The sequence below is a fragment of the Tupaia chinensis genome, unplaced genomic scaffold (assembly GCF_000334495.1).
Source record: "Tupaia chinensis unplaced genomic scaffold, TupChi_1.0 Scaffold000321_1, whole genome shotgun sequence".
NCBI classification, from domain to species: domain Eukaryota; kingdom Metazoa; phylum Chordata; class Mammalia; order Scandentia; family Tupaiidae; genus Tupaia; species Tupaia belangeri.
The window spans coordinates 163,821-190,338 of NW_006159815.1; the positions used below are offsets into that span (position 1 = coordinate 163,821).

A 26,518-nucleotide genomic window follows, 5' to 3' on the forward strand; every position below is an offset into this window, starting at 1 on the left:
TTTATAGGATGCCTAAAGTTAGACTTGTGTTCATGGAAATGTATATATTAGCTGTGTTTGCTATGAAAATATTTAGATTAATTAAGATCTTTAGTAATTCGATAAAAAATGGCGGGGAAACAGTATAGAAAGCAAACATAGATACCACAGACAGTGTGGGAAGAGAGTGGGAGATGGCAGAGGGTAAGAGATAGGGAATCAAGGATGGAGGGGAAAAAAGGAAAACATACAGAAAACAAGAAATGAAAAATTATTTGTTGACAATAACATGTTTGTTGATGTGCTTGATTGAGACAATATACAGTGTACTCTGAATGGAAAATCTCATTTTGTATGTTGTAGTGATGTACAGTGAATAAATGCAAATAAATGAATTAAAAAAATAACTATAGAAAAACCATCAAAAACTACCTGAAATGTGCCAAATGGTTGAAAAATTGGCAAACCAAATGCTTTTTTAAAATTATTTATTTAATGTTATTTGATTTTTTTTTGAATTTGGTATAGGGCATGTGTACTCACGAGAGAGAGAGAGAGAGAGAGGGAGAGAGAGAGAGAGAGAGAGAAAGTTATCCGGGCCGGGACTTGAAGTGTGGTTAGCTTATAAGTCTAGGGCCTTAAACCACCATGCCAATTGCTAGCCCTCCAGATGCTATATAAAATTTCCAGAAGATAGGTAAAATGAGAAATGCTTCAATTGTGGTTTCTGGACCTACATAGAAACAAGATTACATGTGGGACACATTCGAGAAGGGTTATGAAGGTGAGTGTAATCATGAGAAATGTAACTCAGTATTGAGTACTGTTCTTTCCAAAAGTGCCAAGGGAGCATGGTACTAATGTTATCCTCCTCACAGAAAATCTGAAATATTTCAGGTGATATACATATTAACAATCATAGTCCAATTGTTTCACATTATATTTTAAAATCCTAAAACTACTTTGTATTATATATACGTAAGTTGCCAATATATAAATTTTTAAAATGTATAAATAATGGTGAATGTGTGCACTCTTTATTATCAGCCTGTAGAAAAGTTGTCTTCTCTATATATTAATGATCCTCCTTTAAAATCACCTCTGTTCAAGTGGCAGAGTCATCATCCAGCTAAACAAAACCTCATCTCCCTCACAAGGCCCTGGAAACCTCTGTTCATTTTTTGGACACAATTTTCTTAAGTAGAGAGAAAACCATTTCAAGGTTTTCTAGAGCGCTGTGAATATTACTTACACGAGAATCTCTGAATGGCAGCCTAGACCTAAACCTTTATGTCTTGTGGCTTGGCTAAAGAATTTACCCTGATTTACATGAGTTTATTGTGTTTTCTAACACTATCCCCTCTGTTAGGTACCACTGGAAGAACTACCAATATGTACTGGCCTTTCTCTTTGCCATTGAGGAGATCAATAAGAGCCCCCATTTGCTCCCTACCCTTACCCTTGGTTATGATCTCTACAATGCATTTACCAGTAACAAAAGAACTTTAGAAAATGCAGTGTTTTTGCTCACTGGAGGGAATGAGACCCTGCCAAATTACAACTGCCAGACACAGAAACAACCTGTTGCTATCATTGCAGGAAACATGCCCACATTTTCAGCCCAAGTTGGAACTCTTTTGGAACTCTCTAAAAGCCCACAGGTAATTGGGTGCCAGGATGGGGAATGAGAGTTGAATAGCTGTTAATGCCATCTTCTCACATATGAGCAAAGAAAAAGTGAAAGCTGGGATTATACACCTTGCAACCCTCAAAACTTTTCTTGGTTGTTTGTGCACAATTTTCTGAGACACCAAACAAAAAAAAAGCAGGTAATTTCCTGAGTCATGGGATTATTAACAGTATAAAGATGAGAGAGAAAGAAAAAGAGCAGAGGTGGGCCAGATTCAGTCCTGTGGCTGAGTCCCACGTGGCTGACTGCATGGTTCAAATGTTCATCCTGATGGCTTAACGAACACACTGGGCTTGTGTGCTTTCCTGTCCCAAATCCCACCAATGGGAACCAATGGGAAATTTAGGAGAAGAAATATTAATATACCCATCCCCTATGAGGAGTTATTTCTCACTTTCCTCTGTCTCTCTGTGGTAGGCACACATGATACAATTTGCCCTCTAACAAGTTAAAAATAAGAGCAGGGAAATATGTTAAGTTTCACCCAAACACCTGTCCATAACCATTACATTCAATTGCCAGTGATAACATTGATGGCTAATTTAAAGATATCTCTTAAAAAGTATGAACTGAGTGGACATTTACCTTATCTGGAGAGAGAAAAATACGAAGGGACATTTATTGGACAATTTGACACAAAGACATAAAAAACATTTGCATTCATTACAACATTCAACAAAGAAAGGACATTCCAGCACTGGAGATACTCCAAGTTGGCATGGCTCAGTTATAGTAGCTGAGGCTTACCAGCTCCCTCTGGCCTTCCAAACCCATGCAGGTGGATCTCTTGAAAGCACTTCCAGTTACTCTCTACATAACAGCTCTACACCTCAGAGATTCTTCCAGGGAAACTGTCTAATAAAAGTTTCAGGAGACATAACTGGCAAAGGAGAATCATGCTCTTGAAAAGTTACATTTTAAAAATGTCAGAGAGGCTAAGTTCTATTTTAAGATGACATAGGTTATTCTGTAGTGATAAAACACAGTATAATAACATCAATACAATATTTTTTTCAGAGTTGACTTTTTTTTCTTTTCTTTTCTTTTTTTTTTTTTTTTGAGAGGTAGGGTGTGTGCGCTTGCCAGACATACAGAGAGAGACAGAGAGATAGAAAGCGAGAAATCACCCCCCAGGGATGATGACCATGCCGCAATCCTTTCTCCTCCATTCTTCTCTCGGGATCTTGGGCACGCATGCACACGCGCCTGGCATGAGTTTAAGCCACTGGGTCTGGGGCTCGAACCATGGTCGACTATGTGGGAGTCCAGTGACATAGCCATTACACTAACTGCTGGTCCCCAGACTTGACATTTTTAACCTTGGCTGCTAGGAAAGGAAACCCCTGATCCTTATATCACACTCAAGATAGCAGAATTACCATCTTGTTGGATCAGTTTTATAAATTTATGCATCCCGCAGTTTTTACAGTAGACAATAAAATGATTATTGAACATTATACTTTCATGCTTTAGTCTGGAAGTGATGTTATTTGTACTAATCACAAGTCCTTTATTAAAAGAAATGGGTCTGAAAAACAGTCTTCTACTGCTCTTAATTACAGCATGCATATTCTTCACTCAACATTCCATTCTCTGATCTTATAAGCTAAAGATTTATCTTCTACCTATTTAAGTCTGACAACCCAAAATCCACATAAGTTTAGAATAAGATTATTTCTTTTTTATTCAGGTACATACGGTCCTTTTGATCCCATCCTAAGTGATAAAGACCAATTTCCATCAGTTTATCAGATGGCCACCAAGGACAGTTCTCTGATACATGGAATCATCTGCTTGTTGTTGCATTTTGGCTGGACGTGGGTGGCACTCTATGTATCAGAAGATATGCAAGGAGAGCAGTTTCTTCAGGATATAAAGGCAAAGATGACAGAAAAGGCTATCTGTCTGGCCTTTACAGAAAAGCTCCCTGCCACAAAAGATGTCTTTTTACCACATGACTTGATTCTTGTGCAGAGGATCAGAGTTTCATCTGCAAATGTGTATATAATACATGGTTGATGTAGGGAGTGTCTGGAGTCTAGGAAGAGAAAAATAGTTCTATTTAATTACTGGAAAGGTATGGGTCATGAGAAATCTTCACTTCTCAGAGTGGGAAGGTATTTTGACTTTTATGAAGCACATACCATATTTTTTCCAGGGAAGCCTCTTATTTTCAAACCAGAAAAGGAACATTTCTGGCTTTAAAGAATTTCTCAAGACAGTGAATCCTCCCCAATACCCAGAAGATTTTTACTTCAGTAAACTCTGGCTTCACTTTTTGGATGCTCACTTGCTGGATCACTATGTGGCAAACTTGGAGACTGCCCACCTAATTCTTCCCTAGAGATTCTACCATCTGAGTTGAGCATGCTGATCATATCTGACCCTAGCTATTTTATCTATCATGCTGTGCATGTGGTGGCTCAAGTTCTGTATAAGATGCTTTTGCTTAAAATAGAAATGGGATCTCCAGGAGATGCAGACCAGCATATTCTTCCCTGGCAGGTAAACACCCTGCACAAGCACCGGATAACTTTTAGAGGTTTTTTTTTTTTTTAATTTTTTCCATAGGACACATAAACTCATCAGAGAGAGACCGTGAGAGGGAAAGTGATATATGACATCTACCCCCTAAGAGGGTAGTGACCACACCACAATTCCTTCTACTCTATTCTCCTCCTGTCCTCCTGTGATTTTGAACAAGTATGCACGAGTGACTGGCATGATTTTCAGGCTTCCAGTTCTGGGACTTGCACTATGTTCAGTCATGTGAGAGTCCACTTAAACCACAACACCACCTGCTGAGTCCTAGAGGTGTTTTTGTTTGTTTGTGTGTTTTTAGCTTTTGTCACAGTGTGTGTGCACTCACCAGAGAGAGAGAAAATAATAAATCACTCCCTGGGGGATGATGGTGCTGAAATACCTTCTTCCCCATAATTTTCTTGGGATTTCGGGCATGCACACACATGTGCCCAACATGATTTTCAAGCCACTGGTTCCAGAAGTTGAATCACAGTAGGTCATGTGGAAAGCAAGCCACCCTAATCACCATAAGACTTGTTGAATTATTTATTTATTTTATTTCTACAGAGAGTTTTGCTATTGAGGATGTGCCCTCACCAGTGAGACAGAGAGAGACAGAGACAGAAAGTGAGAAATAGCCACCCAGAGGGGATGACCACAGTAGAACCTTCTTTTCCATTCTCCTTTTGGCATTTTCAGCATGCACACACACGTGCACATCATGAGGTTTAAGCAGCTGGGTTCAGGACTCAAACTCTGGTCCATTATGTGGAAGTCCACCAATGTAACCATTACACCATCTGCTGGTCCCTGGTGAGGTATTTTTTTAAAAAAACAAAATCTGGGGACCAAAGGATGGTGTAATGGCTATGTCGCTGGACTCCCACGTAGTCGACCGCGGTTCGCATCCCGGACCCAGTGACTTAAAACTCACGCTGGGCGCGTGTGTATGCATGCCCAAGATCCCGAGAGGAGAATGGAGGAGAAGAGATTGCAGCGTGACCATCCCCCCTGGAGTGGTTATTTCTTTTAGGTGGTTATTCTGCTTTCTGTCTCTCTGTCTCCCTCTGTCTTTCTGGTGAACACACATGCCCTATAACAAAAACCTCTCTTAAAAACAAAATACACAACCTATGTTTTCTTCTTAAAATAACAATATTAGGCAAAACTTTCTTTTTAAGTTTTTTTTTTTTTTCACCCAAGGTATATTGGTAATTGTTACTTTTACTTATGGAGTTCTGCTACTAGAGATTTATATTTTCAAATATTTGGCCTGCCTCCATGACCTGGTCATTGGTGTAGTCAGATCTCACATGGTCAATCTTGTAGCTAAAATCCTAGTCCCAGAGATTGAGAAACCCCCATAAATGTGTGTGTCCCTGAACACATGCTTGTAAGTGAAGGAGAAGAAATTGCAGTATGACCATTCTCTATCAAAGTTGCTTTCTTTCTCTGTCTTTCTAACATGTGCCCTCTGGCAAATTTTTGAAAATTAATTAAATTAATAAAAATAATGTACAGTGAAATACTAAAAAAGTCCAAGAAAAGATATTTGACAGAACATAGATTACAACTGGTCAAATCTATGTGTTTTTTAGGAACACATCCAACAACAGAGAATATTAACATAATAATCATATCCATTTCATCTCTACTGATACAGATGCTGTGACCTAATTTCTTCATGCAATATTTATGGTGAGGACAAAAGTTAGTTCTACATACTATCCTAACATGACTCATGGAAAGAACATTTTTTTAGAATTAACTGTACTTACACTGTTTGCAAAATTCCTGGAAGAAAGAACAGTGATCCAATTTTAAAACATCAAACCACTTTTGAAACCTATAGCATCAGAATTTTCTAGTTGGTTCATAAACAAGTTTATATTTCAAATAAACACTAAATCATGGAGCTAGCAACTGGTCTCATGGTTAAGGTTCTGGACTCCCACATGGGTAACTGTGATTCAAGTACTGGACTGGTGGTTTGCTTTCTCACTTTCCCTCTCTCTTGCTCTCTGTCTCTCTTGGGTGATTACATGTGCCCTATAGCAAACTTAATAATAATAATAGCTCTTAGTAAAATAAAACAATTTTAAAAAACACTAAATTTATAAATTTTATATAAAAATATCAAAAAAGGACAAATATATTAGACAAATTTGTTGAGCAAAACAAGCAAACACAATATACATACATAAAAATAAAGATCAGAGAATTTAATTTCTATCTTATTTTCACTTGTATTAAGAATAACAACATTTGGGACCAGCAGTTAGCATAATGGCTAGGTCGCTGGACTCCCACGTAGTTGACCGTGGTTCGCGTCCCGGACCTGGTGGCTTAAACTCACACCAGGCGCGTGTGCGTGCGTGCCCAAGATCCCAAGAGGACAATGGAGGAGAAGGGATTGCGGCATGGCCATCCCCTCTGGGGGGTGATTTCTTGCTTTCTGTCTCTCTGTTTCTCTCTGTCTGTCTGGCGAGCGCACATGCCCTATAGCAAAAACCTCTAAAAAAAAATTGATTTGCACTTTGAACAAGATTTACATCGACTCTTCAAAAGCAAATTCAAAAGTTAAGAGAATAATGTGTTTTATTAATAATCTCTTTAATGAGTAAGGGACCAGCAGTTGGTGCAATTGCTATATGGCTAGACTCCCATGTAGTCAATCATGGTTCTAGTCTCAGACACAGTGGCTTAAACTCCCACTGGGCATGTGTGTGTGCATGCCCAAGATCCCAAGAGCAAAATGGAGGAGAAGGGATTGTGGCGTGGTCATCTCCCCTTGGGGGTGATTTCTTGCTTTCTGTCTCTCTATCTCTCTCTATTTTTGTGGTGAGCACATGTGCCCTGTACCAAAAACCTCTCCCAACGACAACAACAACAAATAATAATCTCTTTAATGAGGCCAGCAAATGGTGTGGTAGTTAAGTTGCTGGACTCTTTATGGTTTCAGTCTCAGACCTGGCAGTATACTTTCTTATTCTCTCTCTCTTTCATGAGCACACATGCCCTTTAGCAAATTTAAAATAATGATAATAGTTAAGAGTAAATAAATAATTCTCTTTAAAAAATCTATTTTGTAATCTATTTTGTGGGTTGAACCCATGGCCTGGTGACTAAGGCAGATAGGTTTCACATGGCTCAAGTCCCAGACCTGGAAGCCTAAGGCATGTGTGCATGCATGCATACACACCTAAACCTAAAAAGGAGGAAGAAATGGAGAAGGGATTGCAGCCTGACCATTCCCCATGGGAGGTGCTTTCTCCTCTTCTTTTTCCACTATTTCTCTGTCTCTTTCTATAAGGACATATTTCCATGAAGAAAAACAAAAATGAAAAATTTCTGTTAGAATTTAAAAGTTTTGGGACCAGTAGTTAGCGTAATGGCTATGTCGCTGGACTCCTGTGTAGTCAACCATGGTTCACGTCCCGGACCCAGTGGTTTAAACTCACGCCAGGCACGTGTGTGTGTGTGCCCAAGACCCCAAGAGGAGAATGGAGGAGAAGGGATTGTGGTGCGGCCATCCCCCCGGGGGATGATTTCTCGCTTTCTATCTCTCTGTCTCTCTGTCTGTCTGGCGAGCGCACACACCCTATAGCAAAAGCCTCTCAAAAAAAAAAAAAAGAATTTAGAAGTTTTAACTTTATATTTTGTCACAAGTTGTTTATTGTATTTTGACATGACAATCACAATCTTATCAAAAGATGTCCAAATTAATGATAAAGAACAAAACATATTTGTTCCCTTTTTAAAAGCTTTATTAGGTCTAAATAGTATCCAAATATTGCACATATTTAATGTGTATATTTGGATAAACTTGGAGAAATTCACACCTTTATAATACCACTAATACTATCGAGAATCTAAACCTATCCATCTATATAGTGTCTTCTAAAATTTTCCCACAAGAGGCAGGCAGGTGGTGTGGTGGTAAGGGCACTGGATTTCCATATGACTGACCATGGTTAGATTCTTGGACTTTTCATTGTGCTCTCTCCCTTTCTCTGTCTCTGTCTGTTTTTGGTCAATATAAAATAATAATAATGAATAAAATAGAATAAATACTTCTGTAAAAAATTATTTATCAGGTAAGGCATGTGCATTTTCCAGTCAAAGATAGGAAAAGTGAGAAATCACCCCCCCCCCATAAAAAATGGTCATGATGCAATCATGACCACTGGAATTCATGAACAATGGAATTCCCTCCATTTGGAATTTTGGGCATGCACACATATGTTCTGTTTTTTTTTTTAATGATTTTACTTTATTATTATTTTTAAAATTTGATAAAAGAGAAAAAGAACGTCAGAAAGCAAGCCATTAGGAGTAGGATTTGAATGATGATCAGCCATGAGGGAGTCCAGCACTTTATCACCATTGCCACCTTTGACCCCATTCAGTATGTTTTGTAAGCTATATGTACAGAACTCAAGTTGCCAGCTTGGCCATATGTGATTTAGCACCTTAACTACTCTACTGTCTAGCCCCATGTTTTCCCCTTTATGAATGACCAAGATCAGCCTCCAATTGTACCAAACCACATTTTATTTGTCTGGATTTTATGAGAGTCTAAGTACAAATTACACTCTGAAAAACATACTAGAGCTTTTCTGATGAGTGACAACCTCTCCTTCATTGTTGTTTATTTTTTTTTAAGAGTTCATCTCACATGAGCCCTGAGCTGCTTACCACTCAAAACAGAGTACTACAAAAAAGTGAACATGTAAATAGAGATGTTAAATAGAAGGATTACTTTCTAGATATGGACTGTCCACTCTTCATTAAATGCAGTCCTAATTTGTAAACCCTGCCTTTAATCCAGCTTCATCCATTTCTGAGGAAAAGCCGACTGACAAACAGCATTGGGTACAACATTCCCCTGGATGAAGAAAGAAATAGAATACAGCATAATATCCACAACCTCGTGAGATTTCCTAATCCCAGTTGACTGTTTGTTAAAGTAGGAGACTTTATCTACAGGAATTCCCAAGATCAAGGTTTGGTCATTAAAGAAGAGATGATAAACTGGCCTGTTAGTTTCAAAGAGGTACGATGTCATTTTAATATGAAATACATACAGAGGTGGGGTCAGCAGATTGCAGAGTACTTACATCACTGGAATCCCACATGACTGTGGTTTGAGTCCTAGATCTGGTGACTTGAAACTCACACTGGAAGTGTGTGCCATTCTCCTGGGGGGTGATTTCTCTTTTCCTCTCATGATCTGTCTGTCTTTCTCTCTCTGGTGAGTACACACACACACACACACACATGGTGTAACAGGTGCCATCATTATGAAGGTTCTGGATTCAGACATGACTATCATTTTAATTTTGGATGCAGTGGCTTAAAAATCATGCCTGGCATGTGTGCGTGTGTGTGAATGCCCAAATCTGTATAGTAGAATGAAGGAGAAGGGAATGTGTCATGACTATCTCCCTGAGGTTTAATTTCTCACTTATTCTTTGTCTCTGTCTCTCTCCTGTGAACATATATGACCTATTCAAATTGTAAAGAACACAAATTGAACTCTTGCCTCAGTCAAAATACAAATTAACAAAACAAAATTCACCTTTTACATCCAGAATAGTACTATCTTATTTTGCTTATATACATTCTAAAGCATAGAAATACTTCCAGTTTTTATAAGCTGATTTGGTTTCTTACATTTGTTCAAGCAACAGTTCAATTAATAAAGTTAATGAGGTACTGGTTATGTACACATAGTTGAATATCTTTAAATAAGATAAATATTTCAAGAATGTATTTTTTAATTTTTAAAATTCTTTTTTAGAGAGATTGTTCCTATAGGGCACATTCACTGATCACAGAAACAGAGAATGGGAGGGCAAAAGTGAGATATCATGTCATAGGGGAATTGCCACACCATAATCTCTTCTCTTCCATTCTCCTTTTGGGATTTTTGGCAAATGCATACATGCACCACATGTGAGTTTCAAACTACCAGGTCCAAGACTCAAACTTGGCTCAGCCGTGTGGATCCAATGACATAACCATTGCACCATTTTCTGGTCCCCAAGAAATGCATTTTTACAATTATTTTTTTTATTTTGTGAACATCATAGATTGCACTTACACAAACCTAGATGACATTTCACACAGCACATGGAATTTCTATGGCCTATACTATTATGTTATAGGAGTACTAACATATATGCAGTTTATTAATGACTGAAATGCCTTATGTCTTTATGGAGCACATGACTTTTTCATATATATGTGTATGTGTGTGTATAAAAAATTTCTCTATGTATCCTGAAACCATTTATCATTTGTGAACAAAGTACTTCTTAAAATTTGGTATACTGCAAAGACAAGTAAATTATACATTAAGATACTAGTCACGTTTTTGTAGATATTTTCTCATTATTTTGCATACTATTCTTATTTTACTAAAAATTGTTTATCAGGGGACCAGCAGTTGGTGTAATGGCTATGTTGCAGAACACCCATTTGGCCGACTGTGGTTCAAGTCCCAGACCCAGTGGCTTAAACTGATGCTGGGAGCGTGTGCGTGCATGCTTGCTCAAGATCCTGAGAGGAGAATGGAGAAGAGATTGCAGCGTGGCCATCCCCACTGGGGGGTGTTTTCTTGTTTTCTGTCTATGTCTCTCTGTCTTTCTGGTGAGTGCACACGCCCTACAGTGAAAACCTCCCCAAAATTATTTATTACTTATTATTTTTATTCTTCAATTTGACTACACAGAGTGTGTGTGTGAAAGCAAGCAACCATGTCTCGGACTTGAACCATGATCAACCCTGTGAGAGTCCAGTGCTCTAACCCCTACACCACCTGCCACCATTTTGCATACCATTCCTCATTGTACTAAACATCTCAAAGCAGTGACTACAGTCTCAAGCAATTAGATGAGACAGAAGAGTTATATAAATATCATGCTTTTTACATGTATTGTGTTCATTTATGAAAAGCAGTGCTCAACTAGTCTCACAAGCCCAGAAATGGAATAACCGCACTCTCATAATTTATGTGTTGACCCATTAGTTTTAAGGTAGATTTTTATTGTGCACCTATATAAAATAGTATTAGATATTTTAAAACCCAGAACCTAATATTTTCTACCCAACCAGATATGAGAATATAGTATAAATATTCTTGGGGGAACACAACTTTTCAGAGTCTTTACCATGTAAAAACCTGCATTAAAATGATTTTAGATGCAGTAATTGCATAAGAGAAGAAAATGGCACGAGGGATATTTTTAGTAATGCATGAGATAAAGCAATAAGGAACCTTGGAAATATTTGATAAATAATACATAAAGGGGACCCGCAGGTGGTAAAGTTGTTAAAGCACTGGATTTTCACACAGTGGATTGCTGTTCAAGTCCCAGAAATGATGGCTTGTTTTCGCACTTTTACTTTCTCTCTCTCTCTGTCTTTTTCTGGTTATAAATTATAAAGAAATAATAAATAAAAATTATTTTTTAAAATTAAAACATAATAATACATAAAAAAGAATGCTAAGTACAATAGTTCTTAATTAGAATATTAGGTAAGGGGGACCAACACGTTGTATAGTGGTTAAGGCTCTGGCTCACTATAGTTTGATTCCTGGAAACAGAGGTCTGAAACTCATGTCAGGCACATGTGCATGCATGCCAGAAACTCTGCGAGGAGAACGGAGAGGGTATTGTAGTGTAGCAATACCTCCCAGGGGGTGATTTTTCTCTTTCTCTGTCTTTCCCTCTCTCTGGCAAGCACATGCACCCTATAGCCAAAATATCTATCTAAAAAAAATAAATAGAAACCTAGGTAATATCTAAAGGATAAATAGTGATAAAGTATTAAATGCCAGTTTTCTCTAAAGTAGAAAGAAATAGTGACATGTATTCAAAACAGCACATAACATACATTATTATTACAAATGATTTTCTTTTCTGCTCAGACTCCTGAATCTGTGTGTAGTCACAGCTGTGTTCCTGGATTCCAGAAAATTCCCCAGGAAGGAAGACCTGTTTGCTGCTTTATTTGTGCTTCTTGCCCAGAGTCAGAGATTTCAAATCAAACAAGTATGAAATATATAACTACACTATCAGTCCCTACTATTTCTCAATAAAAATGAAACTATTACTATTAGAAATAAAACGTAGGGACCTGCGGGTGGCATGGTGGTTAAGGCATTGTGCCATGTGGCCAGCCTCAGTTCAAATCTCAACCTAGAAATTTGAAACTCATGCCAGGTACATGAACATTTGTGTTGACAATTCTGAAAGAAGAAGAGATTGTGGCATGGCCATACCTCTAATTTCTCACTTACTTTCTGTCTCTGTGTTGGGCACACATGCTTTATAGCAAAAATCTCTTTTAAAAATAAATAATAAATGAAACATAGAGCACCACAGCTCTTAATTCACATAATTATTGTTTTGCTATATTTATTTTATAAACAATTACCTACTTTATTTTATGTAAGCTGGTTCCTGTCCATGTTCATTCTATTAAGCTAAACTGTGAAACTATTTCCAATGAACACCCTTGCAGTTTAGTGCTGGGTAAGACACTGTCAATTTGGGATCTCATATTGGACCACAGTGACCATGAATAGAAGGATGTATAATTATCAAGTTTACCTGTGGGTGCCTTAAAGTTTGAATCTGACTTTGAGACCCACATGATAAGCATGAAGGAATTTTAGATAAACTATTATAAGAATATTTTATAACTTTTTCAACCATAGACAAACACCTGTGCAATTAAGTACAAATAATTGACTAATATCAGAATACCACACTTTGATATATATATTGCAGGAAGAAAAAGAATTATAATTTACAAATTGAGAACTCATTCTAGTAAATTTCACAATTGAACACATCAAAATATGCTCTCATACAAAATCAAGCAATTATCACAATGAAATGCTGTATTATCAAAAATAAAATATGGAAAATGATAAGAAATCATGCTTTCATTTTTCTGATATATAAGGAATAAGTATGGTTGGAATTCTCCCATAAGTATTATGCAATTGAAGACATTTTAACAGTAGAAAACACTTGAATTTCATCACTAATAAAATATAATATATGTTCAGGTAAGAATATGCCAATAAAACATATTACTTATTTTTTATGAAGGAATTGCAAAAGCATATAAGTGTGTAAAACAAGAAATAAACATAGAGGTACAGAGCTGGCCCATGGAATGGTAGTTAATGTGACTGAATCCCACATGACTAAATTGTGACTTGAGTACCAAATCAGATGACTTGGAAAACACACAAAGGATTTGTGCATTGTCCAAAATCCTGATATGAAGGGAAAATGGTGCATAGGTTATTGTGACATGACCATTTCATAGAGATGGTGCTGTCTCACTTCCTCATTTTCTCTGTATCTCTCTCTAGTGAATCCATGTGACCCCTGGCAATAGGGGCCAGCAAGTGGCATGTTTGTTTAGACACTGGACTCCCACATGACCAATTGTGGTACAAGTCGCAGACCTGGTGGCTCATTTTCTCACTTTCCCTCTCTCTGTCTCTTTCTCTATCTGGAAGCACACATGCCCTAAAACAAATTTTAAAAATAATAGTGAATAAAATAAAATAAAAAATGCTTTAAAAAAGAAAAAGAAAACTAAGAAAAAATTGTTTTTGATCAAGAAGAATACATTCCTGTGTTTGTGGGTACCAAACTTGCCTCTGAGACCGAAGCCAGGAGTATCTGCTGGCTCAAAAAATAGAAATAGGTACTGCAAGGAAACAATGTTATTGACTAGAACTATTTACTGTCTTAAGAATTTTTTATATAATTTTATTATTATTATTTTTAAAATTTACTAAGGGGCTTGTACACTCACCAGAGAAGTAAGAGAAATAAATAGAAAGGGAAGTGAGAAAGCAAGTTGCCAGGTTCAAGACTCAAAATGCAGTCAGTCATGTGGATGTTTCACATCATCACCATCATGCCACCTGACAGCCTCCACTCTAATTCATTGAGAATATACTGGGTTGCTGGAAAAGTCATGATGTGTTTTTTATTTATTGTTATGCAAAAATGCAACATGACTTTTCTGACAACCCAATGCTATTGCATCAGTATTACAAAATAAATAAATGAATAAAAAATTGAGAAATGAAGAGAAACCCTACCTATTTTTAAAATAATAATAATTGAAACAGAGCCATGCGTGTTAGTTTCCATAAGCTCTGTGAAGGTTTTCCTGGTACATAACAACAGAGATGAATATTTGCAACAGAAATTTTATAATGTATAAAGGCAAAAATATTACGAGTCACATTAAAAGTATTTACAAACCATGCTTTCAGATGTATATAAATAGATACATAAAAAATAACACCCTATCCATTTATCATATACTTAAAATAAAAATTTCACAAAAAATTGATACATAGGAGGAATCAAATTCCATTCAAGATTCAAATGTTTTATATTTAAACTGTTTTCAATATTTATATAGGAGTGGTTATAATATTTACAGAAAAATCAAAATGTACAATGAGAAAAGTCTGTACACAAAGTGATGTGTTATATACAAGAAAAAAAATTAGGTTAGAGGAAAAGCTAAGATATTAAGTGATTTTTGTCTTAATATAAATAAAAAACTATTTATTATTATTGTGATGAACAAGTATAATAAGCCATGGAAATATAAGGTTTATCAAAAGGAAAATTTAGGAGAGAGTCGAGAAGAGAAATCTGGAAAAAATTCTCATCCTTGGTAACATCATTGAAAGCCACAAGATGGGCCAACCAAGATCCTCATGTGCTTAAGACCCAGTTCCAAATCACTTTGTTGTTATCTACAGATGAAAAAAAAAATTCTCTCAGTGTCATGAACAAGGGCTTTTAATTTGCTATATCTCGGTGTTAGTTCAGGGGCTTAATCTGTGCAAAATTACACAAAAGTGACCATTAGCTTCAACATAACAAACAATTAGGAAAATTGAATTGCTGGACCTTTGCTTTTTCACGAGATGCAAAGCAGTGTATCCAGTGCCCTTCTCAAGAGTATCCAAACAGTGAGAGAACTCACTGCCTTCCCAAGTCTGTGGCATTCATGGCTTTTGAGGATGCTTTGGGGACAGCCATGGCCTGTATGGCTCTGTGTTTCTTTGTCGTCACAGCTGTAGTTTTGGAATTTTTTGTGAAGCACCGAGACACTCCCATTGTCAAGGCCAACAACCAGGCTTTCAGCTTTATTCTGCTTATCTCCCTCCTGTTGTGCTTCCTCTGCTCCTTGCTCTTCATTGGCCATCCTAACACAGCCACCTGTGTCCTCCAACAAGTCACATTTGGCCTTTTGTTCACTGTGGCCATTTCCACTGTTCTGGCCAAAACAATTACCATAATTCTGGCATTCAAGGCCATGAAGCCTGGGAGAACCATGAGGTGCTTGTTGGTCTCAGGGGCTTCCAACTCCATCATTTCTATTTGCTCCCTGATCCAAATGATTATCTGTGGAATCTGGCTGGGGACCTCTCCTCCTTTTGTTGACATAGACTCACATTCTGAGCCCAGAAATCTCATCATCGTGTGCAATAAGGGCTCAGTCACTGCCTTCTACTGTGTCCTGGGCTACCTGTGCTTCTTGGCTCTGGGGAGTTTCATTGTGGCTTTCCTGGCCAGGAACCTGCCTGACACATTCAATGAAGCCAAGTTTCTCACATTCAGCATGCTGGTGTTCTGCAGTGTCTGGGTCACATTTGTCCCATCTATCACAGCACCACGAGAAAATTCATGGTGGCTGTGGAAGTCTTCTCCATCTTGGCCTCCAGTGCAGGGCTTCTAGGCTACATTTTCGTGCCCAAGTGCTATGTTATTATGATAAGGCCTGATGAGAACTCCTGGAAAGCTTTAAAAAACAGAAGGGGTTCCAAATTAAACAGGCATTCTAAGGTTTTACCTTGTAAGCCTGTATCACAGTTTTAGGGTTTTGAACCAAAAATGCACCCTGATTTTATATCCTCAGATGATAAAATAACTGCAAATGAATGACTTCTTACATTTATTTTTTAAAACAGTTATTTTGTATATAAATCTTAAACAGGTATTAAACCTACAAGTATGAATGGTATCTTATTTGGACATTTTTACATTTTGTGTATTGGTTAACTGCTAGATTTTATTAACTATTATTCATTTTGTTCCCCTATAAAGTTTTTACTTTTGTGTAGTCAGAAATAATGTCTTTATTTTCATGTCTGATTTATTGATTTGTATCTTCTCTCTCTTTGTTAGATCCATCAAATGTTCAGTAAGTTTGTTGATGTTTAAAAAAAAAACTAGCTAGTTGTTACACTAGTTCTCTGCATGGTTTTTAATATCTCATATTTATATTCATTCTAATCTTTTTTCAGACAGATTTTTTTCTGTAGGACATATGTGCTCATAGGAGGGGCAGAGAGACAGGTAATGAGTAATCACTCCTTAAGGAAAATGATGATGCTGCAATTCCATCTTCTCCATTCTTCTCTAGGGATTTTGGGCATGAATGTACATGCACTCAGCTTGAGGTTTAAGATACTGGGTCAGAAACTCATACCATGGTTGACTATGTGAAAGTCCAGTGACAAAAACATTATGCCATCCACTGGTCCCCCATTCTAATCTGAATATATTTGTTTCTGCTAGCTGGAGTTTCTGCTTTCTGAAGTGTCTTGATGTGTTAAATTGTGTTGATCTGATGTCTCTCATATTTTTAATTTTTCTATTCAAGAAAATTTTATTATACCCTTTTTATAATTTAAATTTACAAACTTGCTAGACATTTGACCTAAATGTGTAGAAACTGCCTAGAGATACAAACCAGAATACAATTAGATGAAGAGAACAAACAAAAGAAACTCATTAAAAGAAAGTAATTGTTGCTTGCAGCACTTTAAGCTGTTAATCTATATTCTTAAAAAGTTGTGGGAACCAGCAGTTAGCATAATGGCTATGTCGCTGGACTCCCACGTAGTTGACCGTGGTTCGTGTCCCGGACCTGGTGGCTTAAAACTCACGCTGGGCGCGTGTGCGTGTGTGCCCAAGATCCCGAGAGGAGAATGGAGGAGAAGGGATTGCGGCGTGACCATCCCCCCTGGGGGGTGATTTCTCGCTTTCTGTCTCTATGTCTCTCTCTGTCTGTCTACGTGCCCTACAGTGAAAATCTCTCCAAAAAAAAAAAAGTTGTGAGGTAAACAGGTGGCATAATGGCTACGTGCTGGATTATCACATGGCCGACCATGGTTTGAGTCCTGGACACAGCATCTTGGAACTCATACTGGTTGTGTGTGCATGTGTGCCCATAATCTTGAGAAGAGAATGAAAGAGGAGGGATAGCAGTGTGGTTTTCCCCAGAAGAATGATTTCTTACTTTCTGTCAATCTCTCTCTCTTTGTTGCTCTGGTGACTACATGCACCACATAAAAAATCTCTCTCTTTCTCTCTCTCTCAAAAAAAAAAAAGTTATATAGTGGGGCCAGCATGCAGTGAAGTGGTTAATGTGCTGAACTCTCACATGTCTATCTACATTTTAAGCCCCTGATCTGGCTGCTTGAAAAGTCACTCCAGACATATGTGTGTGCATGTCCAAAATACCAGGAGGAGAATGGAGGAGAAAGGACTGCAACATAGCCATACCCCCTGGGGAGTGATTTCTCACTTTCTCTCTCACAGTCCCTCTCTGCCAAGTACACAGTCCCTTCTCCATTATCCCTTCAAGATCTTGGGCATGCACACATACAGGACTGGTGTGAGTTTTAAGCTGTGGATTCCAGGACTCTAGACACAGTTAGCCATGTGGGATTCCAGTGCCTTAACCATTATAAAACCTGTGGGTCTAATTTTATGACAAAAATCTTAAAAAAAAAAGAGTTGTGTAGTTGCAAAATGATATATCGTTTATTAACTGTTAAGCAGTTTTAAGAGGAAATGATACATTTAATAAGTTACATTCCAGTAGTAAAATGCACTTTTAATTTCAATGCAATTATTGTACTTTAATTTACTCTTTGGACTGAGTTCTGATAATATTAAACTTTTAATATAAAAAAATAATGTATTTTAGCTTTCCTACATAGACTCTATTTTCTACTCTTGGGGAAAAAAAAGAAAACTTGAGATTGTGATCTCTATTGAGAGACTGTTTTACTGCTTGATTACCTTTTTTGGTTTAATATTTACAATATTTATTTAAAAGAAGTATATTATATGGCTTTCAATTTACATTAATGTAGAAACATTACTATGGAGAAAATAGAGACTTAAAATTTAAAACATAAAACAAATAGAAACAAAATTAGTAGTTCAGTTTTAGAGTACTTAATAAAAAGTAACTGTAAACATCTGTGAACTTTGGTGTCTTAATACAGAATGGTTATTAGTATTACGTGTGTAGCTGACTATTAAGGGATGTTCAGCATTTTCAGAATTCTGGTGTGTCTTCATATTTATGTATGATACACTGAGTTCTATAGTCACTGTTCTCTCTTCAGGATTTTTTTTTGTCTCCCTGACTGCCTATCTTACTTATTTTGAAGTTTCACAATTTCAGTTTTCAGGTTTCTGGTTTGAGTACACCTGCATTTTTTTTTTTTTCTTTCAGAGACACATCCTCATATCTTCTTGGTTTTTCAATAATATTGAAAAAAAAAAAAAAGTCAACCTTTGAAACAGGAATCTATGATTAATCTGAGGGGTGCCAAACCTTTGAAACAGAAATCTATGATTAATCTGAGGGGTGCTCAGAGCAAGATATATTTACTTCAGACCATTCACCCAGGCAGCCTTTATGGTTCATTCATCGACAAGGCAGTCCTGCTGTAGTATCCCCCTGCTGCAATTCTTCAAGGCACACTGCACCTTCCTTGCATGGTTATTCATTACATCCTCATTGCAGGTTATTATTGTCTTTGTTAAACACATTAAAAGATGCACATCCATGTTATCTGGGGTGGGGTACAGACTTTGATCACACAGGACACTTACCAGGTGAGTGAGTCCTGGACTTGACAGACCTGATGACTTGGGTTTCTCACTCCTCCTGCCACCCTTCTTCTCTCTGGTGATTATATCAAATTAAAATAATAACAATAATAATAAATAAAACTAAATAAATAATTCTTAGTAAAATAATCCATATTGGAATAATCCCTAGTAAAGGTACTAGAGAGACCAGCAGTTAGCATAATGGCTATGTCACTAAACTCCCATGTAGTCAGCCATGGTTCAAGTCCCAGACCTGGTGGCTTAAACTCATTCCAGGCATGTGTGTGTCTGTGCCCAAGATTTCAAGAGAAGAACAGAGGAGACGGGATTGCAGCGTGGCCATCAACCCTGGGGGGTGATTTCTCACTTTCTGTCTCTCTCTGTCTTTCTGGCAAGCACACGTGCCCCATAGCAAAAACCTCTCTCTCAAAAAAAAAAAAAAGGGGTACTAGAATTTTCTAACTATACATGAGAAGATTATTTAAATTCATAGCATTCACAAGCAACACATGGCCAATTCATAGGCACAGGAACTATGCACGCTGCTGCATAATTCTAGAAGCCACATGGGAAGACTCTGGGTCAAATCAAACATGCCAAGTGTTGCATAATCCTGATTGACTGCAGGGCTAAAGGACCATTGGGTTAAGATGACTGTTTAGAGGGTGCGTTTCTCTCTTTCTCATTAAAAATAAATATAGAGAGCCAAAAAAAATGGTACCAAATAGGTATAGAGTCAAAAATTTTTATTCTATTTGTCTGTGGGGGATCTACTAATGTCTATTAAAGTCACAAGTTCATATTATGTGGTCTGCAGCCCTACTTTGTATTATGAGTACTACCCTACAGGTAATATATTTTCAGGATCTTCTCAGAGTATATTATTTTAAATAACCAATAGATATGCATCATACATATTTATGGCTTTCAGTGTGACTGTTCTATACATAAACACAACGTGTAATGATAAAATCAGGTTAATTAGCATACACACCACCTCAAATATTTATGATTTCTGTTGGAAAAATTAAAAATTTTTTGACTAGGGTCAGCAGGTTGTGTAGTGTTAAGGCCCTGGACTACCGAACAGTGGACTTCAGTTTAAGTCTCAGACGTGGATACTTAAAAGTCAAATTGGGAGCTTGTGTGTGCATGCCCAAAATCTTGAGAGGAAAATGGAGGAGAAGACATTGTGGCATGACAATCCCCCTGGAGTGTAATTTGTTGCTTTCTGTATTTCTGTGTCTTTCCAGTGGGTGCATACACCCTCTAGAAAAATCTCTTTAAAAAGTTGTTTTACTTTTTTGAGGTATTCAGTAAATTATTGTTAACTGCATTCACCCTAGTATGTAATGAAATATTAGACACCTTCCTGTAATTTTGTACCTTTAACAAACCCCCCCCCTCTATTATTTCTATCCTCTAGCCACTATTTTTTTTCCTTTTTAGGTTATTGTGCTCAGGCATGTGAACTGGCCAGAAAGAGACAGAGACACAAAGGGGGGGGGAGTGAGTAATCACTTTCCAGAAAGGATGGTCATGCCACATGTCACTGACATGATTTTCAAGCTGCCAGGTCTGGAACATGAACTGTAGTTGTCTTGTGGAATTCCAGTGCATTAATCACTTATGCAACCTGCTGGGTCTGTGACCTACTAGTTTTACAAGATGTATCCTAACTTCCACATATAAGCAACCCTTGTAATATTTTTGTGTGCCTGTCTTTGCAGTTGTAGGAAAATAATTCTAATTCTAAATAGACAAGGAAACACATACACATGCACACACACACACACACACACACACACACACAAACTGGAGGAATTACACTAACAGTTTTTAAGTACATCACAAAGGTAAATGAATGAAAACAACATGGGAATGACAAAAACAAAACAGACACATAGCCCAATTTAACAAAAGAGAAAAAACAGAAATGCTTCCACTTAATAAACTCAACTGATTTTCAACAACAAAAATAAGACAGACATTGGAGAAATAACAGTACTTGAATAAATGGTGTGGGAGATAGTGAATATTTATGTGAGAAGAAACAGGCTATGATTTGGAACATAAGATACAAAACAAAAATACAGAAGAAAAAATAAGAAAATGACTCAAATATTGGTCTGAGCATAGACTTGTTGAAGAAGATCTGAAAATCAGAGGCATCAATGGGGCTGGCAGGTGGTGTGGTGATAAAGGTGCTGGACTCCCACATGGCTGACTGTGGTTCAAGTCCTGGACCTGGTGACTTCCTTTCTCACTTTCCCTCTTGCTCTTTCTCTGACTCTCTGATCAAACTGGAAAATAATACTAATAAATAAAGTTAAATAAAATAATAGTTTTTAAAAAAAGAAAATCAGAGGCATCAAAATCAAAAAGAGATAACTGGGATTATAGTAAACTCCAACAAAATGATTCTGCACAGCAAGTAATCAACAGGGTGAAGAGACATCCTGGAAGAGAGGTTAAAAGTATTTTCAATCTATTCATCTAATGAAGGATTAATATTCAGAGTATATAAGAAACTTAATAACTTCCACAGCAAATACTCCCAAAAAACAAAGCAAAGCAAGACAAAAACCCCTGATTACAAAATTAAATCAAGATATTTATCAATATTTCTAAAGAAGACATATGATAGCCAAGTATGTGAAAAAATATTCAATGTCATTAATTACCAGCAAAATATAAATCAAAACTACAATGAGGTTTTACTTTACTCCAGTTAGAGTGCCCATTTCTAAAAGACAAAAAATAACAATGGGCTGGATGATGGTAGGGTGATAAAACATGACACACTGCAAAGTTACCTCACATAGGAGGTTTTAGAGTTTACATCTGGAAGCTTACCTGAGAGTGTCAGGCATACAAGTACCCATAATCTGGGGCTTGGCTGAGTCTGGGTTTAGATAAGGTATTTAGACACTGTTTGGAGTGCCTGTTTCTTTGTCTATGGATCTCTCTCCCCCTCTCTTTTACTCATAAAAAAATAAAGTTTAAAATAGTTTTTATTGGGAATAAGATTTGCCAAAGGGTGCATGTGCTTGTCAAAGAAAGACAAAGATAGAGGGAGTGAGAAATCAACCTCTGGGGGGGAGGTCTATACTGCAATCTCTTCTTCTCCATTATCCTCCTGAGGTTTTGGGCAAGCCCACACATGTGTCCAGTGTAATTTTCAAGACACTGCATCCAGAACTCAAACCATGGTGGGCCATAGTGGAGTCCAGTGCATTAATCACCACAAAACCTGCTGGCCACTATGAAACCATTTTTTAAAATAAAAAATTCTGGGCCAACAGGTGGCATGGTGTTTAAGGTGCTGGCTACTGCATAGCCAACTGCATAATTCAAGTCTATGACTGGATGGCTCAAAAAATGCACCAGCCATGTGTGTTTGCTTACCCAAAATCCTGAGAAGAGAATGGAGGGGAAGAGATTACACTTTCTCATTTTCTCTTTTTTCTTTGTCTGCAGTGGCAAGTAATCTGCCCTATAGAAAAATCTAAAAACAAACAAAACCTAAGTGCATTCTGAGTCATTAGTTTGAAAAGTACCTGTTATCAAAGACTGCCCAGGAAGTTCCCTGAGGGTCCCTTGAGTATGACCACTGTTCTTCCTCCTGCCATGGCTGTAGATGATGAGTTGAGCTGTGTTCCACCAAAGGGTCACCAAAGTCCTGGGAGGTCAGGGAGGCTTGGATAGGATGTCTAGGCTGGACCTGATCCTGCAAATGTTTCCATCATTGAGTTGCTCTCACAATACTTTATGCATCCTTAGACATAAAAAGAAGGCCTGGTGGAAAAAGAAGGCATTTTTGGAATGGCCTGGTCTCCTGAGTTTAGATGTGTTTCCTGAAATATTTTTTCTTTATTTTTCTTTTATTCATTCTTGATATTTTTCATGTCATTTGTTTTTAATTATATTCAGTCTTATGATGGCATAAATTGCAAATCTTGGCTGATGGCATTCTCTAATTTAATCCTAGTAAGTTGACAAAGCACCATTACCAATTACACATATACATTAATTCTATAGTTTTTAATGTAGTTTTGAACAGTTATGTAAAGATAATCATGAAAAACAACATAGTCTGACTTACATAACAAAGAATTCAGGGGTTGGCAGATGGGATAATGGTGAATGAGTTGAACTTCCACATAGCTGACAGCAGTTCAAGTCCTGCATGTAGTGGATTATTTTACCATTATCCCCTGTTCTGTCTCTTTGTGATCAAACTGTAAAAATAATAATAATAAACTAACTAATTAAATAAATAATTTTTGAGAAGTTTTTGCTATAGTGTGGATGCATTCACCAGGAAGATAGAGAGAGACAGAGAGGTAGAAAACAGAGAAATCACCCCCCAGGGGGAATGCCCACACCACAATCCCTTCTCCTCCATTCTCCTCTCCGGATCTTAGGCATGCATGCATCAGGACTCAAACTGCAGTCGACCATGGAAGTCCAGCTACATAGTCATTATGCCAACTGCTGGTCCCAATAAATAATTCTTTTTAAAAGATTTAAACATAAAATTTAAATTGCTACTAAATCTCATCACTCTGACATTCTAAAGCATCTAACCTTGCAAATCATTTATAAAATATATTATATGTTACATATTATTTACTTGATAGTTTACATAAACCATACTAAAATATCTTGAAATAAGTAAAAGGTGATATTTCAGATACAGGGAATTCTAATTAGATTGGCCTAGTTAAGACCAAAAACATAAAGTAGCTCTTCCCTTTAAAGAGTTAATGAACAAAAAATAAAACACAAGTAAGTCTGCTTCATTTTGAGAAATGAAGGGATTTCTCTAGTGTTTATATATTCATATAACCATTTACATGCCTAAGTAAAAAAAAAAAAGAGTCCAGTATTTTTTTAGAGGGGGGGGAGTTTTTGCCTTAGGGCATGTGTGCTCACTGGGGACAGAGAAAGAGAGAGAGAGACAGTGAGAGGGAAAAAGAGAAATCACCATCCCAGGCGGGATAACCACTCACACTTACTTATCTTTCATTTTCCATCTAGGAACTGGCACATGCATATACACATGCCTGGTGTAGTGTTCAAGCCACCAAGTCCAGGACTTGAACCATAGTCAACCATATGGCAGTACAACAATGTAACTGCTATGCCATCTGCTAACCTACCAATAAGTTTTTAGTTGGCATTCACCATCATTGTAGAAAGATGAGCATTACCAATGAATTATCAATTATATATTTAGAAAGGGCAAATAGTAATAGCATTTACTAAATCAAAACTACTATCAAAATTTTATAAACCAACATTTACTTAACCATAAGCCAGTCTGTCTTCCTTAGAATAAACTGTCCAACAAAAATATTCTGTCAGCCATTTATGATCTGAGTTCTGGTGTAAGAGATCAAGTAAATGATGGTTCACATACTCCCTTGCCAATTCTTTAGCAGCCTGGGCTCAGTCCACCCCCCAGGGGATTTTGGCCTATTCTCAGCAGGCCTCCTCTCCTGAGTACACCCTCAGACTTTGAGAGTATCTTTGGGACTTGTGAAACACTCGCCTGCATGTTGTACTTCAGTCTGCAACTCGATCCTTTTCACTAAGTTATGTCTCCTTAGCTTGCTCTCACCTCATCAAGAGCTGAAAGATTGGTAGGGGAACCAAGTACCTGAAGTTGCTTTTAAGTGTTCTAGTCTGTAAGACACAGTCCTTTAATAAGAACACAGCTGGGAACTAAGAGTGAAATTTTCTCTTCCAATACTACAGAATCTACTCCAATAAACAGGACAAAAAAAAAAAAAAAAAAAGAAGAAGAATACTACATCAGATGACCAAAAACCCAGCATAGACCTCAAAGAAACATGAGAAAACAAGATGGTAACTCTACACCTGGTGAGCATGGTAGGCTCTAGCCTATGATGGACATCACAAAGAAATATATAGAAATTAAAAAAAAAAATTCTGAACATCCATGGTGACAGAAGTCAATGAAATGTAAGCAAAAATAGACAATCAATTCCAGGAAATAAGGAAATTATCCCAATAACTAAAAGAGGTATTTCATAAAGAGATAGATACCCTAAAAAAGCATCAAATAGAACTTCTGGAAATGAAGACTACAATGAGAAATTGAAATATCCCTAGAAAGTATTACTAGCAGATCAGACCATGCAGGAAAAAAAAAAATCTGAACTTAAAGACAAAGTCTGCAACATAGAACAAACCACCAAAAAGAATTTTATATATATACACACACACACATATATATATATTGTGTGCATATATATATATATATGTTTATGTATATATGTATATATAGACAATATATGCAAAATTCTAGACACCATGAAATATCCATATTATCAATATAATGGTTATTCCAGAAGGTGAATAGGTGACTAAAGTGTGAAATACCTCTTTCATGAAATACTGTTTAAAAATGTTATAAATATAGAGAAACATGGAGAAATTGAGACCCAAGAAATAAAAATGATTCCAAATAGCATCAACATAAAAAGATTTTCCCCTTGACATATCATAGGCATATTGGCAAAATTCAAAGACAAACAATGTTTTTAAAATGACAATAGACACAGGCAGTCTGAGCCTAAGCAGCTCAAGCAACTTTTGCCATGTAGGTAAACTGAGTGTTTTTATTTATAGGGTAAAGCAACACTGTATACATGTATTTTGTGACATTCCATAGATAAGTTGATATTTCACAGACAATAAGAAGCAGGTAAAAAAATCTATAAGGACTTAGACATACTGGCCAGGTGTATCTCTTTGTTACATTTATATTAAAGAGAAAGCTTAATAAACTTTCTATTTAGTGGAAAGAAACTTAGTTGTAGGTATGGGGAGAATATTATTTTGTAAACCTCAAAGGGGTGTTGATTAGGCTATAGAATCTTACAGAGGCAGAGCAGGGATTGGATTTTGTTAATTGGGGTCAGAAAATTATTGAATTCTATCAGATGTATCTGTTGAAAAGCCCCTGGAAAATTTCACCATTCGTTCTGTCTGCAATAAAGGTCAAGAACAGGACAAGCTGTACAGTTTTGCCATAGCTAAAAGGGACCGGTAATGTTTGCTGAGAGCATATCCCCACATCCTCAGGGCCTCTCACCAAATAAGTCCCTACATTTCCCTCTTTTTTGTTTTAAAGCCAACATGACCTGGATTAGTTTGGGAGGAGTTACATACATAGGAGATACATACAGACAACAGTTGATAAAAGTACTACAAAAGTAAGTAATACTTATTTACCACAGAAAGTAAGTAGGATAGCACAAAATATAATGATTCTTCCAATGAAATAGTTGTTTTAACCAAGTGAAATTCAGCC

At 37.0% G+C, this 26,518-nt stretch overlaps 1 protein-coding gene across 1 annotated transcript in view; it reads left to right on the forward strand.

The window, feature by feature from the left end:
• The window catches only part of LOC102489366 (vomeronasal type-2 receptor 116-like), a 40,490-nt gene extending 14,233 nt beyond the window's left edge, over window positions 1-26,257 (forward strand). The window contains 6 exon segments of the mRNA XM_014588996.1: window positions 1,349-1,496; window positions 9,024-9,125; window positions 12,135-12,252; window positions 15,180-15,908; window positions 15,911-16,111; window positions 26,148-26,257. Of these exon segments, the coding sequence (XP_014444482.1) occupies window positions 1,349-1,496; window positions 9,024-9,125; window positions 12,135-12,252; window positions 15,180-15,908; window positions 15,911-16,111; window positions 26,148-26,257 (1,408 nt within the window).
• Window positions 26,258-26,518: the final 261 nt, after the last annotated feature.